The following is a 16,684-nucleotide window of genomic DNA, read 5'->3' on the forward strand; positions in this document are numbered from 1 at the left end:
TGCTCATTTTTTCTATGAGTTTTTAGATGAAAAATTTGGGGGTTTCTCCTCCAAATTTTCCCATTTATGTTTGTAATTTTTTTGTTTGTATTTTCTATTCTAATTATGAGTTTTTAATCCTTTTTAAGATTATTAAAGTGATGATGAAACAATTTGTAACTAGATAGTATTTATGTTGTGTGTTGATTTCCCATTTTGTGCAATAAAGTTTATGGATTTTCTTCTTCATATATGTCTTACATCTTTAATACCTCATATTTTGGATTGTTAGATAATATGCACTTTGTTATTCATTAGTGCAAAATCATAATATTCTTTGTGTAAGCTGTGTCATTAAATTGTACACATCCAATGCTTAGAACAAAAATATTATGTTTTGCCTCATAAATAATGTTATTTGATTTTTTGTTGTTTCACTAGGTTGATTCATATTAAATACTTTGAAATTATACTTTTTGAAAAGTGAAGAAAAATTCTATATTTTTAGAAGTAACTTGTGCTTAAAATTATAAATCTATTTGGAAAATTATAGTTTGATTTATTTTAACTATTACTAAAACTTGGGAATCAATGTACTTATAAATATTATTGAACTTATATTTTGTGAATTCTATTATCTTAATAATCTTTATTTTACTATCTTGATTTCTACTTTTAATTTATTGTCTTTAATATCTTTATTATTATCTTTTTTTTTATTGTTACAAATTCTCATCAATTTTTGGGGATAGATTAGAATTTATTAATTTTGATTTAAAATAGTTTTCTTTTCGATTTTAAGACAACTCCTTTAGGTTCGACATTCTTGCTTACACGATCACTATTCTATATGAACGATTCGTGCGATTGCGATATAAATATTTAAAACATACTCGTTTTGGGTCCATCAATATACCTACAGCGACGACATGTCGTAGTGTCACGAAAACTCAAATATTCGTGTTCAGCGTGCACCCTACAGCGACGACATGTCGTCACTGTAGGTATATAATTTTTTTAAAATATATTTAATTAATTATATTAATTAAAATGTATTTAATAAATTATTAATTAAATAAATAAATGAAACCAACTTATTTAATTACATAATAAAACTAATTTATCAATTAAATAATAAAATCAATTCAACAATATTCATAGTCTCCAAAATATAAGATAACAAAACATAAGTAATATTGTCTCCAAAAAAAAAAAAAACAACAACAACACAAAATATTAATAATTTAAAAATAGTAATTTTATAAATCTAAATGTCATCAAAATCAATTCCAAAGTCATTATCATCGGGCTGTTGTGGTGGTTGTGGTAGTTGTTGTTGTGGTGGATATGGTGGTTGTAGCTGCTGTGGTTGAAAGCTTGCCATCATGGATTATATCATGTTCATGTCAAAGTTGACAGGTTGAAATTGTGGAGGTTGAATGTTCGGATTTGTTGTTTGCAAATATTGTTGCATTTGTTGGAAGTTGTTGTTCTAGGTCATAAAGTCTTGACTGAAGTGTTGAATCATGGGTTGGAAAGCCTCAGGTGGTATCGTTGGTGGGCCAACTATGGTGGACGGAAACGGTGATTGCTCTAACTGTGAAGTGGATTCGGTGGCGCTTGAGGCAAATGTATTAGTGCCCTTTAACTTCCGTCCAATACCTCGGTTGTGGCCACGACGTTGACCAAGTACCTATGAGACGACTTGTGTCTCATTGACAGTGGCACTTCTTGCTTCAGATTGAGATTGAGATTGGGATTGGGATTGTGTCTGGACTTCTCGCTACAAGGCATCATGCAGTTTAGAAACAAGACAATTAATACATAATATAATTGAATAATATACACAGAAACAAAACTTATAAAATTACTTACATATGCATCATTAGCATTCGTGTTCACCCATCCACGTGTCAGATGATTGTGCATGTCATGGAACGTATCGATAATGCTGGGCAGTTCCTTAGTCTGAAAATTCATCTTTAGAAAACAAAATTTAACAAAATCTCAGTTAAATATTGAAATTATTATTAAGATAACTTAAAATATTTTAAATTATCTATATATTTTTATTTACCTTCTTAAATCGAGAAGAAGCATAAGAAGTTGATCCAGGAGACTTGGATACTTCTGTTTTGCTCTGTTGGCAGCATTTTCCTTTGAGTGTGCCATGAACTTTGGAGTGGTGAAAAAGTCAACTAACTTCTGCTAACTCTCGTTGTCAATGTCCTCTGGTGGATTCTTTCTGGATGTCTTGATACCATCATACCCTCCATGTTCATTGAAATGTCATTTCTTGCGACCTTTTTTATCCTTGTAGCGATCATGAAACTCTCGCTCAATCTCAGTCTCTATCAGTCGCCAATCAGGATGAGAAATTCCTTCAAAAAACAAATTGTGAGGTTTTTTAAATTATAATAAAATCATTACATGTGAATAAGTAGATAAATTTACCTCAAGCTTTTGCATCAATCTAATCTTGTGCTCATCCGGAACACTCTGCCGCGAGTCATAGTATAACGAGACATGGTGACCAATAAGGTTGCCAATAAGTCTCGTGAACAATGTCCCAAAATCACCAACTACTTTATAGGTTCCCTCATTCAGATCAAATTGTAGAACCAACAGACCTTTATTGTTGTTGACAAGTTGCTGCAAATTTTTGATCGAGACCGACCTCTTCTTTTTGCAGGAGCAGCTGCATATGCTAATTAAATAATAGAATTAAATTGAATAAAATAATAACAATTTGAAATTTATTGATAAAAGATAGAGTAATTATAGTATATTACCTATCTCACTGAAAGTAGGAACTCGTGTGGGATCTGGGGGAGGAAGAGGATTCGCTCCATCACTGCCATGTGCACGAGCAACAGTAGCAGACATATCTTTGCAGTTTAAATAATTATTAACTTAATATCAGTTATAGTTGGAGGTTAATTACATAACTTAAATAATTTTGGTAATTCAGTTGAAACTAACCCTATTGAGAAAAGTCATATATTGATTGAAAAGTCTTGAAATTAAAACATACAAATATGAATATGCATAAAAAAAAATATTATTCCTCATCAATGTCAATTCCTACATCATCATTTGTACTTTCTAAATCATCTTCACTATGACAGCCAGAATCCCGTGATCTGTAAGGGGAAAGACTGGGTAAGCTGTGCAATCCCACACCGCTTGGGGAAGGTCAAGTATGATGATTCTAAGACTGTGTAGGTATGGGACTACAGAGTTGAAGAGGGCTTAAATAGATCGATGGGTACTACCTATATCAACAAGATGCATCTTCTTTTTGGTAGCCCATTACTTGAGAACTCCAAAGTTAAGCATGCTTGACCTGGAGTAATCTAAGGATGGGTGACCTCCTGGGAAGTTTTCCCAGGAAGTGTGCGAGTGAGGACAAAGTACGCTGGAAAGACTCGTGTTGGTTTGTAGGGCTAGTCGTCGTTCCAGAAAGCAGCCATAGTGACGTGGGGCGTTTACAAATGGTATCAGAGCCTTGACCCAGCCGGAAGTATGGCCGACGGGGACATCGGGCCCGTAAGGGGGGGTGATTGTGACAGCCAGAATCCCGTGATCCGTAAGGGGAAAGACCGGGTAAGCTGTGCAATCCCACACCGCCTGGGGAAGGTCAAGTGTGATGATTCTAAGATTGTGTAAGTATGGGACTACACAGTTGAAGATGGCTTAAATAGATTGATGGGTACCACCTATATCAACAAGATGCATCTTCTTTTCGGTAGCCCATTACTTGAGAACTCCAAAGTTAAGTGTGCTTGACCTGGAGAAATCTAAGGATGGGTGACCTCCTGGGAAGTTTTCCCAAGAAGTGTGTGAGTGAGGACAAAGTACGCTGGAAAGACTCGTGTTGGTTTGTAGGGCTAGTCGTCTTTCCAGAAAGCAGCCATAGTGACGTGGGGCGTTACATTCACTAATTTTGTCATCGTCATTGATGAAATCATCATCCACATCCGGAACAGATCGAGAAGTTTCCCCGATTATGTTGGTGTGACCAGGTCAATCCAAATGCATAATCTCCAACTCTTATAATTCCACAGTTAGTCCAAAATTTGACGAAATGCTATCATGTACGACATCAACCTCGTTATCATCATCGATACTTGGATGATCCCAGATCTTTCGATGATTGACTTCTTCTACTACTTTCCAATTTTTATTTCTTGAAGGATCTTCCAAGTAGAAAACTTGTTTTGCTTGAGTGGCGAGAATAAACTGATCGTTCTTGTACCATTCAGAATTAATGATGATACTAGTCATATTATTCTCAGTCACATTTCGACCCTTGCTTGCATCGGTGTTGAACCATTTGCATCGAAACAATACAACTGAGTAACCATGGGAATAGCATCACTCTACAATCTCCCCAAGTTGGCCATAGAAAGTGAAACAATCGGTTCCTGGCATCGAAACTCCACTATTTTGAGTGGTACGTCTTTCGTCACGACTATGGACAAAAAACTTCACATTGTTAACAATGCAAGCCTTGTAGGAGTATGCATTCTGATTGGACCCATTTTCTAAAGCAAATAATTCATCAGTACACTCAGTTGACTGTACTTGCCGCAAACGACCCATCTCTAGAGTATGCCACAAAAAAACACACAATGAGATGAGTATTAATCAATACGAAATTCGTAAGAATTATACAATTTATATAATTTACCTTCAATTTAAACCAAATAGGAAAATTGTAACGCCCTGGATAGCCAAGACCGCTACACTGTGTACTTATAAAGGTGCAGGACTTGCTAATCAAGTCATTTAATTAAAAACATGTCACTAACCATGAATGTGCTAGGGTTAAAAAGGGTTTGGTCTCAAAAGATACATTTTATATAATTAAACAGTTTTACACATGGGATCCCAAAAAGAAACAGTGTTTAAAAGCCGATTTACAAAATCTCCAAAATACAGACAACCATCAGCCATTCTAGGGAAAAATGGGCATTTCTGGTTTCCCCTGTTCCTGCTCTCCCCTCAACCGTGGCGGCTGAGCAGCTGGTCATGTACATTAAGCTCACAGAGCTCTCCAAGTCAGGGCTGATCAAGTTTTCCATTGCCTTTACCTGCACCACGTAGCACCCGTGAGCCAAGGCCCAGTAAGAAAACACAATATGCATCACAAACAACAATAACATATAATTAATCCTTTAAGCATAATCAAATACTTAACACTCATATTAACAATATAACATCTACTCAGAATTAAAGATGCAATAAAATGTTAACAACAATCAAATTACACGATTATCAGGGCCGACAACTTAGGCCGCACCCTCTGTTTACCCCACTGACTCCGGCCTGCTTAAACCGAGCTCTGTACATAATAAGCTGTCCTCGGCTACCAGTGGTCGAGCCGCACTGTAACGCCCCAACTCCAGGGACCGTTACGATGTGCCTTGTAAACAGTGCTAAACTCGCTAATCGAGTCATTTGGCCAAAATCGTGTAACTAAGTATGATTAGCGGTTTAGGGATTAAAATTTTTGGTTAAGATGTAACATCTCACTAGAACGTTTAACATATACATTGGGATCCCAAAAATATAATTTCAGAGTCTATTACAGAAAAATATTTACAACAGACCGTTCTATGCGGCAAAACAGGGTTTAACCCTAGTTCCACTTTAAACCTCGGCCGTGGCGGACGAGCAGCTGCATATGTACACGTCATCACCTAAGCTCTCCAACTCAAGGATGGTCCAGCTTCCTTTTGCCTTTACCTGCACCACATATCACCCGTGAGCCGAAGCCCAGCAAGAAAACACAATAAAGCATGATATAATATCAACAATGAGCATAATAATCATCCAGGACTTTCATTCCAAAATAGATAGGTGGCTGTAGCAAAAGTCACAAAAGTGGGTACAGCTCCTTATTGCCATGTGACGATAGGGTCACCAGGGCTTAACTAATATGAGAACCTTTCATAAGTTTGAACAAGGTAGGTGTATGGTGAATGGTCACCAACATAACCTTCCTCCCAACTCTAGAGTCGTAACTATGGACAGCGTCCCCTAGCCATGTGACAAACAGTCGCCAGGGCCATGATCATCTGGTCTTAGACCAGGCAAGCGCTTATAAATTCATCGACTTAGGGTCGGTCCAGAATTAATGCCATAGAGTCATTCAATGCAATAGAGCCATTCAATGCATCTTCATCGAATTTAGGGTCGGTCCCTGACTAGTCAGTGCCATACACAAGTAAGTCATGCCACCAAACATATATCACATGTTCAATATTCATAGACAAGGTATTCAGCATGCTTACTAAACAGGTACTAGTACAATTAGGACCATGCACAACCATAGAGGCTCAAGCTCTGAACGATATCATACTCAGTATACAAAGCATGTCCTAATCACATGTTTCTCATGCATCATATGCAGTATTTCCAACAATCCAACATGCACCAATAATAGCCATGCATGTCACGTTCAATAGTCAACCAACATGCATCAAGAATAGTCATGCATATCATGCTCAATAATCAACCAACATGCATCTAGAATAGCCATGCATGTCATATATACACATGGTGCAGTTTTTCTTTCCTCAGATTCAAGCTAGAATGATTAAAAGAACGACCCTTGAGAACGATAAACCCTTTGATCCTTTAGCGGTCACCTATCCATAACCAAATATGGAATCCCATCAATAAAATAAATCATAAAAAGGTTTATAATCTAAAACCACACTCCCGGGATCCATCCCGCACTCTCGGGAATCTCAATATACTCAAACGGGGCAAAGGAACCAATCCCCGAACCTTAAGGATCATTCCGAGCCCTAAAATAGGTTTGCTGAAAAATGGACTAGCAATGCATCCCTATTAAGTGGCGCTGCAGCCCTATTAGATGGCGTTGCAGCCCTATTAAATGGCGCTGCAGCCCTATTTCCAAGTCAGAGAGCCCTGCTCTCTGCCCTGCCTAGCGCTGCTACGCCAAAAACAGACCAGAAACTTTCTAGTTCTTCTTCTTTGCGATTTCTCTTAAAACCAACCCTCCAAATCAATCCCAAACACCACCCAAACATCCAATTCAACCCCAAATCATCATCTATATCATACCCTTATCAAAACCCAATCAATCTTACACAAAAACTCCCATTGATTCTAACTATCCTCACCAAAACTATAAGCTGAAAACTATAAAGAAAAACAGAGTATGGCTTATATTCAAGGATGAAATCTTACGTCAAGCTTGATTTAGACACCCTTCAATGATTGAACCAAAGTCCTAAACCATCAAGCCTTGCTCTCCTAGCTTGCTACCTCAAATTGGCTCTCAAAAATCAAAAGGAAGAAGAAGGAGGAATAAGTACGGGAGAGAAAGAAAGATGAGGATGATGATGCTCTGTTTTCTTTTCATACATTTTCTACAGCCTTTAAATGATACATATCCTTTTCCAAATGACCATATTGCCCCTAGGTCAAATAAAGGCTTCTAAAGTCATCCCGAGGGTATAATCGGTATTTCCCACCTATCTCGTTAATCATAATTAACGCTTTCCAATTCCCGCTAATCTCGATAGTCTCAAACACCAATAATCCATATCCCGTTACCCCATAATTCTCGGTAACACTCTAATCATCAAAATGACCCCGAGACTCACCCCGAGCCCCGAACTTAGACCCGTTATGACTAGACCGAACACTTACATCTCATGATCGTCTCATGCCGAATGGTTCGAATCAATCCACCTTATAATGTGGCTATATTAATTAATAACAACCATGCACCCAAAATACACAATTACGCCCACAGCGACCAAATTACCAAATTGCCCTTATAATTAAAAATACTCCCATATGCATGCACTTACCATCATATAATAATACAATTCACATGAACATGCATATGATCATTAAATAACATCATAATTCAATTATGGCCCTCCCGGCCTCCTAATCAAGGTCCTAACCCTTATTAGGAAATTCGGGGCATTACACGCACCCTGTGCGCTAGTGTAACCTTGGCACTCTTAGGCCATTTGGTTTACTGTTTACGTGGCATAATACCATCTTTTCAAAGCATACATATTAGGGAACCCTTTGTCCCATTGCAATTACACAACCGGATGCAGTTTTCTTACTTTTAATTTCCACGTTCTCTGTTTACAAGCGACGTCTCTCGAGCACGATTCGCTTCCCGAGCCCTAGCTTATCACCTAGTCACAACCAAGGTAATGGATTCCATTAATATTCAAATAAAGGTTTCCTACAATGCTAGCTTCCGGGACATCAAATTCCACCAAGCATGGTGGTGAAATCGATCCCGAGCACCCTAGGTTAGGTTCCCGCGCTTAAAATCCCCAAAAGATCAAAAATGCACCTAAGGGCTGCGGCCCCTGAAACCTAGCCACGGCCCGCCCCTGAAACAAAAACCAAGCCCTTCAGAAGACAGACACGCGCCGCGGCCCTGCCCTGTGGCACTGCGGCGCTCCCCTTCAGCCGAGCCTCCCTGGCTTCATTGCTTCGTAGGGCTACAGCACTCTAGAACAGAGCCGCGACCCAACCCTTTGTGCCCAGAAAATCCACCATTTCTAACACCCTAACCTTTTTCAAAACCACCCCAAAGCACCCTAATACCAAGACCCATTAATCACAAGACTTTTAACATGATTCTAACAGTATAATTCAATAGAAATCCAACTTAAACACCTATCAAGATCCCATTTTGATTCCTAGAACCCAACAGCTCAAAAACACAAAAACCCAGTCATGTAAACTCAGATTTTAACCTCTAAATTATGAATTGAAGCTTACCTTCTTTGTTGAACCACCTCTTTAACAGATTCCTGAGCTAAAATCCAAGCTTCTCAGCTTTAATTCAGTCCTTAAAATTTCTGCACAACCCTATGTCCAACATCATCTAATATAGCATATGGCTATTGATGTAATTTGGTATGAGTCTCATATATTTTAATTTAAAATAGGAGTATTTGTGGCATAAATACTCAACGTTTCACACTTGTTACAATTAAATACCTAATTCTTTTTTACAACAAAAATATTCAATGTTCAATATATGTTAAAGATAAATACCTAATCTTTTTTCTTTGCGGCAAAAATACATAAAGTTATTAAAACATTGCTTCTTTAAGTACTTTCTCTGTTAGAGTTGTTAAACATATTGACTAAGCAAACATTTGTCACTCTGCAATCGGTCAATTTCATAACATTGTTTAAAAAAAATATTTTAAATTAGAAAAATGAATCAAAAAGAAAATTTAAATTAATTCAAATTTTAAAAAATACATATTTTGATAACAAAAATACACAAATTACATAGTAATACATATCTGATGAGTCAACACTTAATAGCTCCAATAGAAGAAGTACTGATAAAAGTAATGCTTTAGCAATTTTTGGTATTTTTACTGCAAAAAAAAAGATTAGGTATTTATCTTTAACATATATTAAACATCAAGTATTTTTTCCATAAAAATAAAATATTTGATATTTAACTGTAACAAGTGTAAAATATTAAATATTTATACCACATATACTCCCTTTAAAATATATAATGTGGAGAACCCGGTATTAAATGACAAATCAATTATGACTACAAAGGAATATGACTAGTGTACACGTAAGCTCACTTGTACCAGACAACCCACACAATTTTCTCTAATGTGACCTTACATTAACAAAGACAACCAAATAAAAAAAAAAAAAAGTCAAATTCGTATCTTCATTTTTATAAAAGTGATATCCTTTTGCCCCACTTTCAAATTAAGAAAGAAAAAAACAAATTATGTCAAATTCATGCCCTCATAATTTACATTAGCAATTCATGCCCAATTCAATTTAGGAACCATTACAGTTGATGATATTATATTATTAATATAGAAGTTCTTTATTGTATTTTTTTTTTACATTTTATCTATGGAGAATTTTGGCGTCCCTCATAGGGTTGAGTCCTTCATGTGGGGCCTAGATTTTTGCCAAGTATCAAATTTATATTGCTATTAAAATGTTGGCTTTTTAATATTTTAAATTGGTATAACCGGTTGTGTTTTTTTAGCTAACAACAGTTTAAATTGGGGGTAGAAGCATAATTTTAGGTCTAATAAATTGTACAGTTGAGGGTTTTATAGTAAATTTAGGTAACCGTTGGGACTTATTTACGATTGTGGACACGTAACTATTTGACTGTTGCTAAGTAACTATTATAATTGACTTAAACAAATGTATAATAAGATAACATAACAAAAACTGAAGCTGCTTTATTTTTTTTATGCGGTATAAGAAATAAATATAATGTGGTGGCAAGTTTTTAATATTAATAATAATATTTTTTTAAATGTGTTGATTAATATTATATGTAACAATATTTAACAAACTACTAATTTGGTGGCTTTTGCCTATGGACATGGAGGGTATACAAGTTCATATATGCACTGCGCAAATTGTCCATGCTTTGGTCCACTCCATTTGCATCAGTTTTGTCTTCTTCATGAACTCTTTGTAAGCCATTTTCATGGAAGCCAGCTACGAGGTAAGAAAAGAGATGTCAAAGGTAAAAGCATTGTACAAGGTCTCTAATGCACTCTGGTCGGTAGCCAACCTCAAGTTCTCTTCTATGAGATAGTTAATGTACTCCATTTGCTCAAGCCGTAGTTCAGCAAAGTGTGGGCAGCCAAACACATGCTTCTTTCCAGAGGTGTGTACTCCATCATAAATAGACAATGAAGACCAAGTGAAGAAAGTGGTTGATTATGTGATGGGGGTGAGGAGAACTATGGAATTTATGTATATATTTATATAAATGACAAATAAGATCATCAAGTAAAACTAGAAATGTGGTAACTTGTGCGAAGACGTAGTTGGTATTCAAATATTATTAATTAACCACTTAGTACACCATTTTATGTAGAAAGATATGTGTTACGTTATTACAGGAAGATCATAATTTATGTTTATGCGCTAATTTGTTACGTACGACTTGCGATTTGTTCTTTTCGTAAGCTATTTTTATTACGTGGCATCTCAGACGCTGAAACACGTAAACCCTTATACAAGGTTGTCCATGATGACTTTCCTTTGGCTATTTACATATTAACATGAAAATGGAGTAAATTAATCATTATGAATTTTGTCCGCAGACAATATATGGTGATAACTCTACAAAATAGAGTTATTTTACCACTTTTTATATGCTAAATGTTGCTTAATTCTTGAGTTTTTAATTAATTTATTAAGTTTTTCAGTAATTTTGAATTTATTAGTTTTATTTTGATTTTCTAGATTTTTATATGTTTTTATAGATATTTTATTGTTTTATGTAATTTAATTATTTAAAATTAGTGTTGTTAGTTTGAATGCTAAAAAAATGATTTTATTGAAATTAAATGTTATGTAAATTAAATTTTAATTAATATTTTCATGGAAGTTATATGGTATATTTTATTAGTGAAAATATTCAATTTTAATTTAGTTTATGATTATTTTGTAGGGAACAATGTTGTTTTTTTGCTCTTGAAAAGAAAGAAAAATGAAGGACAATATGGCATTTTCAAGAAAGCAAAATAAGAAAAAATGTGGCATTTTTGCCTTCTCTTTCGGCCCAACTCGCCCCTTCATCTCCTTTGGGTTTGCGCGAGCCCAGCCCAGCAAGCTGCCCCTTCCTCCAGCCGTGCTCCTTCATTCAGCCATCAACACATTTCCTTCAGCCAATGCTCCCCTTCCCAGCTGCCAGCATGTCCACGGCCCAAGCCTCCCAGCTTCAGCCCACGGTCCCATCTCCTTCAGCAACCGCCTGGCTCATCAAGGTGTTAGGACTGGTTTTGGTATGTTTTTATGGCATGTTTTAAGAGGCAATTTTAATCTTTTATTTGGTTTTGTGCGATATTATGCCGGTGTTTATTGTGTTTTCAGGATTAAGTGTGGTTATGAAGAAAATAGTTTGAAATTGAAGAAAAAGCGCTTAATTCTTGAAGAAACGGTGTTAAACGGGCTAAGGAATGGAAGCTAGTGAAACCGGGGGTCAAATTGAAGATTTGGTGAAAAAATGCAATTTGAGCCGTAGCTCTATGGTGTAGAGCCGCGGCCCTGAGAGTTACAGAGAAGGCAAAAATTAATTTGTCATTTGAGCCGCGGCTCTATCAATTGGGGCCGCGGCGCTACAAGGAGTTAGAGGGGAATGTTGGATCGCGAAATGCACTAGAGCCGCGGCTCTAAGCAGAAGCGCCGCGGCGCCAGTCCGTACGGAACACAAAGTTAGGGCATTTTTCAAGGGCAATTTTTTCCTTTCGCACATAATTAATTAGGGATTATAAAGGCTTTCTTAATGACGTTTTAAAGGAGGAGATTAACCTAGGAGACAACTGAAGGCACATTGTGGAGGGTTGCAAGCGGAATTGAAGAATTCATCACAGTTTTCTTCTTTTCTACTTTGAATTTCTGTATTTTGAATGCTTTTAATTTCTTCTATGGTTATTATGAATTTGATCATGAACTAAACTCTTTTTCTAGGGTGTTAATGGATTCTCCTGAACCTTTATTTTAAATTAATGCAAGTTTTATGATTTCAATTTTATCTTGTGATTTATTCAATTCGAACCTAATGCTTGTGAATGATTGATCACCATTAACATGAAATATATGATTTTGATTCGAAATCTGAGAAGTGAGAATTGAATATGCTGTAATTGGATAAACATAGATTTCATATTAGGACGAGAGTACCTGTGTGGTCTGTATAGTTTTAGGGTTGTTAATCTTAATGCCTATCTTATGTTTATTTATCACAGAGATGTAGAAAATTTGCATAAGATTGAGATTTATATATCTTAATACGAATATAAGTTATTATTGTTGACCTGCTATCACAAGAGAGGAATTGAATAGTAACATTTTTGTTAAGGAGAATTAAAGAGGATGGTTGATGAAATTAATTGCCCTAGTTCTTAATCCATTGAATTTTCTTAACGTTATTTATTTTCAGTTATTGAAGTTAATTTTAGAATTTTGTTTTACAATTTTAGTTAATTCTTGAGACTTATTTATTGTAAGCCAAATAGAAATAGGAACTAAGTTTTGGTACTTAGTATACAGTCCTCGTGGGAATGATCTTACTTACTCATTACTACTTGTTACGATTACGTGCACTTGCGTATCGAAATTATACAACAAGTTTTTGGCGCCGTTGCCGGGGACTGTTTTTACTAATATCAAGAAATTAATTCTTTTTCTAATTTGGTTGCCTTTCTTTCTTACCATTCTCATTCTGGTTTTCTGTTGCAATCTGTGATTTCAGGTACTCATATAGTTTATGCGACGACAAGGGTCTGAGTCAAGGGTGCCTGTTGATCCGGAAATTGAGAAAACCTGTAGAAGAAATCGGAAACAGAAAAGGGTAGAAAAAATGGCTCAGAACAGAGGTAACGGAGGGGTTGACAACATTGCCCATGGTAACGATGAGAATAAAAATGCTGGGATTGCAGCGGGTAATGTTGAAGGAATAGGAGTTGCACCAGTTCAGCAACCAATGCAAAGATAAATGAGGGACTATGTGCTACCTACTGTAACGGGGGCACAGTCGTGCATTAGACCTCCAACGGTTGAGGCTAATAATTTTGAAATTCAGCCTGCTATTTTGCAAATGGTACAATCATCAGTTCAGTTTGGGGGATTGCCAACGGAAGACCCAAACTTACATTTGGCTAATTTCCTAGAGCTCTGCGCCACATTCAAGATGAACGGTGTGACAAACGATGCAGTGAGGTTGAGACTATTCCCGTTTTCATTGCGGGACCGAGCAAAGAGTTGGCTTATTTCTCTGGAAACCAATTCTATCACAACATGGGAGGAGCTAACTCAAAAAAATTTAGCAAAATTTTTCCCACCATCGCTGTCTGCAAGGTATAGAGGTGAAATCAACAATTTTCACCAAAAAGAGGGTGAATCATTGTATGATGCATGGGAGAGGTTTAAGGAGCTGTTGAGAAAATGTCCCCATCATGGAATCGAAAAATGGATGCTAGTTCATATTTTTTACAATGGTTTGTGTGGTACTACTCGCACAATCATAGATGCAGCGTCTGAAGGAGCGTTCACGAGTAAGAGCGCTAATGAAGCTTATGATCTATTGGAGGAAATGGCCATGAATAACTATCAATGGCCATCAGAAAGAGAAACCAATAAGAAGGTGGCTGGAGTGCATGAATTGGATGCCATTTCAATGTTGTCTGCTCAAGTGGCAACATTAACTAAACAGTTACAGCAGAATAACATTCATGCTCAGGCTCCCGTGATGAAAATGCAGATTATTTGTGAGTTATGTGGGGGACCTCATTTATTGGAACAATGCACAAATAGGGATTTTAACAATATGCCTATGGAGCAAGTGCAAGCAATAAGGAACTTCCCAAGGCCTTCCAACAACCCATACTCCATGAGTTACAATCCGGGGTGGCGGAATCACCCAAACTTTTCGTGGACAACTGGGCAGGGCTGTCAGCAACAGTTTCAACAGAATCAACCACAGTATCCTCGACCTCCTCCTGGGTTTTATCAGCAGCAACCAGTAAGACCTGCACAGCAACAGATGCAAGCAAAGCAAGACGGTCAGGCTGATGTGTTAACTCAATTTATGACTGAAACGAGATCATCAATTCGAAGCTTGGAAACTCAGATTGGACAGTTGGCTACGCTTATGGAAAACCGAGCTCAAGGGAACTTGCCAAGCACTACTGAGGTGAATCCAAAGGGGAATTCTAACGAACAGTGTCAGGCGATTACTTTGAGGAGTGGAACAGTATATGAGGGAACAAGTGTGGAAAAGAGAATAGAGCAGAAGCAAGATCAACAGGCACCCAATGTTGAGGACAAGAAGACTTGTGAAGAGAAGGTTAAAGAGATTCCACCAGCAAGAGAAGTGGTACCTCCGGTGTCTATAGATCATCACAGAAAAATTCCATATCCACAGAGACTCCAAAAGAACCGTCTTGACAAACAGTTTGCAAAGTTCTTAGAGGTATTCAAGAGGCTGCATATCAACATACCCTTTGCGGAAGCATTAGAACAGATGCCCAGTTACGTTAAATTTATGAAAGATATTTTATCAAAGAAGAGAAGGATGGAGGATTACGAAACTGTGGCATTGACCGAAGAGTGCAGTGCTATTTTGCAAAGGAAGCTTCCACAGAAGTTGAGAGATCCTGGAAGTTTCACAATCCCATGCACAATTGGTAACTTTGAGTGTAAACATGCACTATGTGATTTGGGAGCCAGAATAAATCTCATGCCTCTATCAGTATTCAAAAGACTTGGTTTGGGTGAGGCAAAGCCAACAACTGTTACACTACAGTTGGTCGATAGATCACTGGCTCATCCGAGGGGGATTATTGAAGATGTGCTAGTAAAGGTCGAAAAATTCATTTTCCCTGCAGATTTTATTGTGCTGGACATGGAGGAGGATGCAAATGTCCCAATTATTCTTGGACGACCGTTCCTAGCAACAGGACAAGCTCTCATAGATGTGCAAAAGGGAGAGCTGAAACTCAGAGTCGAGGGGGACGAGGTGGTGTTTAGTGTCTTCAAGGCAATGACATATCAGATGGCTAGTGACAGTTGCTACAGTGTGGATGTGATAGATAAAGCAGTTTTGGAAAGACGGGTCAGTAGTGATGCTTTAGAGGCAGTGTTGACTGGTGGGAAGGAGGATGAAGAAGATGACGAGATTAAAGAATATGTAAAGTGGATTAACTCTTACCACCCGTATTTGAAGAAGTTTGAAGAGTTGGCAGAGGCCACCGATCGACCATTAACATCCATTCAACAGCCACCGAAATTGGAATTAAAGGCTCTTCCTGAGCATTTGTGTTATGCGTACTTAGGGGAGAATGAGACCTTGCCAGTAATTGTTTCAGCTGATCTCTCAAAAACTGAATTGGAGAAATTGTTGAGGGTTTTACGAGATCATAAATTGGCCATTGGATGGACATTGGCGGATATTAGAGGAATAAGTCCTTCAACAGTAATGCATCGAATCTTAGTGGAGGCAGAAAGCAAGCCATCTATAGAGGCTCAATCCAGCTATGAAGGAGGTTGTACTTGAGCATATTTTGAAATGGTTGGACGTCGGGGTGATTTACCCAATTTCTGATAGTGCTTGGGTGAGTCCAGTGCAGGTGGTGCCAAAGAAAGGTGGAATAATAGTAGTTAAGAATGAAAATAACGAGTTAATCCCAACTCGAACTGTGACCGGGTGGCGCATTTGCATCGACTATCGCAAGTTAAATAAGGCTACACGAAAGGATCACTTCCCACTTCCTTTTGTTGACCAGATGTTGGATAGGTTGGCAGGCAATGAGTATTATTGCTTTTTAGATGGTTACTCAGGTTATCATCAAATTTCCATCGTACTAGAGGACCAGGAGAAAACGACATTTACATGTCCCTATGGCACGTTCGCTTTCAGGAGAATGCCATTCGGACTATGTAATGCACCAGCAACATTCCAACGGTGCATGATGGCTATTTTTTCAGATATGGTGGAAAGGAGCATTGAGATTTTCATGGATGATTTTTCTGTCTTTGGCTCTTCATTTGATCTGTGTTTGGGTAATCTGGAGAATGTATTAAACCGGTGCGAAAAAGCAAATTTGGTGTTAAACTGGGAAAAATGCCACTTTATGGTCAAGGAGGGAATAGTACTTGGGCACAGAAT

The 16,684-nt window shown here is 37.4% G+C and overlaps 1 protein-coding gene and 1 non-coding gene across 2 annotated transcripts; one reads left to right on the forward strand and one right to left on the reverse strand.

Moving 5' to 3' along the window:
• Positions 1-13,513: 13,513 nt before the first annotated feature.
• Positions 13,514-16,459, forward strand: LOC133830824 (uncharacterized). Its single transcript, XM_062260903.1, has 3 exons — positions 13,514-15,922; positions 16,146-16,312; positions 16,357-16,459. Exons 1-3 carry the CDS (start codon positions 13,514-13,516, stop codon positions 16,457-16,459), a joined length of 2,679 nt encoding a protein of 892 aa, XP_062116887.1.
• Positions 13,874-13,980, reverse strand: LOC133833522 (small nucleolar RNA R71). The gene has a single exon (XR_009892899.1). It is a non-coding gene; the product is annotated as a small nucleolar RNA R71 (small nucleolar RNA).
• Positions 16,460-16,684: the final 225 nt, after the last annotated feature.

This window comes from Humulus lupulus, chromosome 4 (assembly GCF_963169125.1).
Source record: "Humulus lupulus chromosome 4, drHumLupu1.1, whole genome shotgun sequence".
In the NCBI taxonomy this organism is placed as follows: domain Eukaryota; kingdom Viridiplantae; phylum Streptophyta; class Magnoliopsida; order Rosales; family Cannabaceae; genus Humulus; species Humulus lupulus.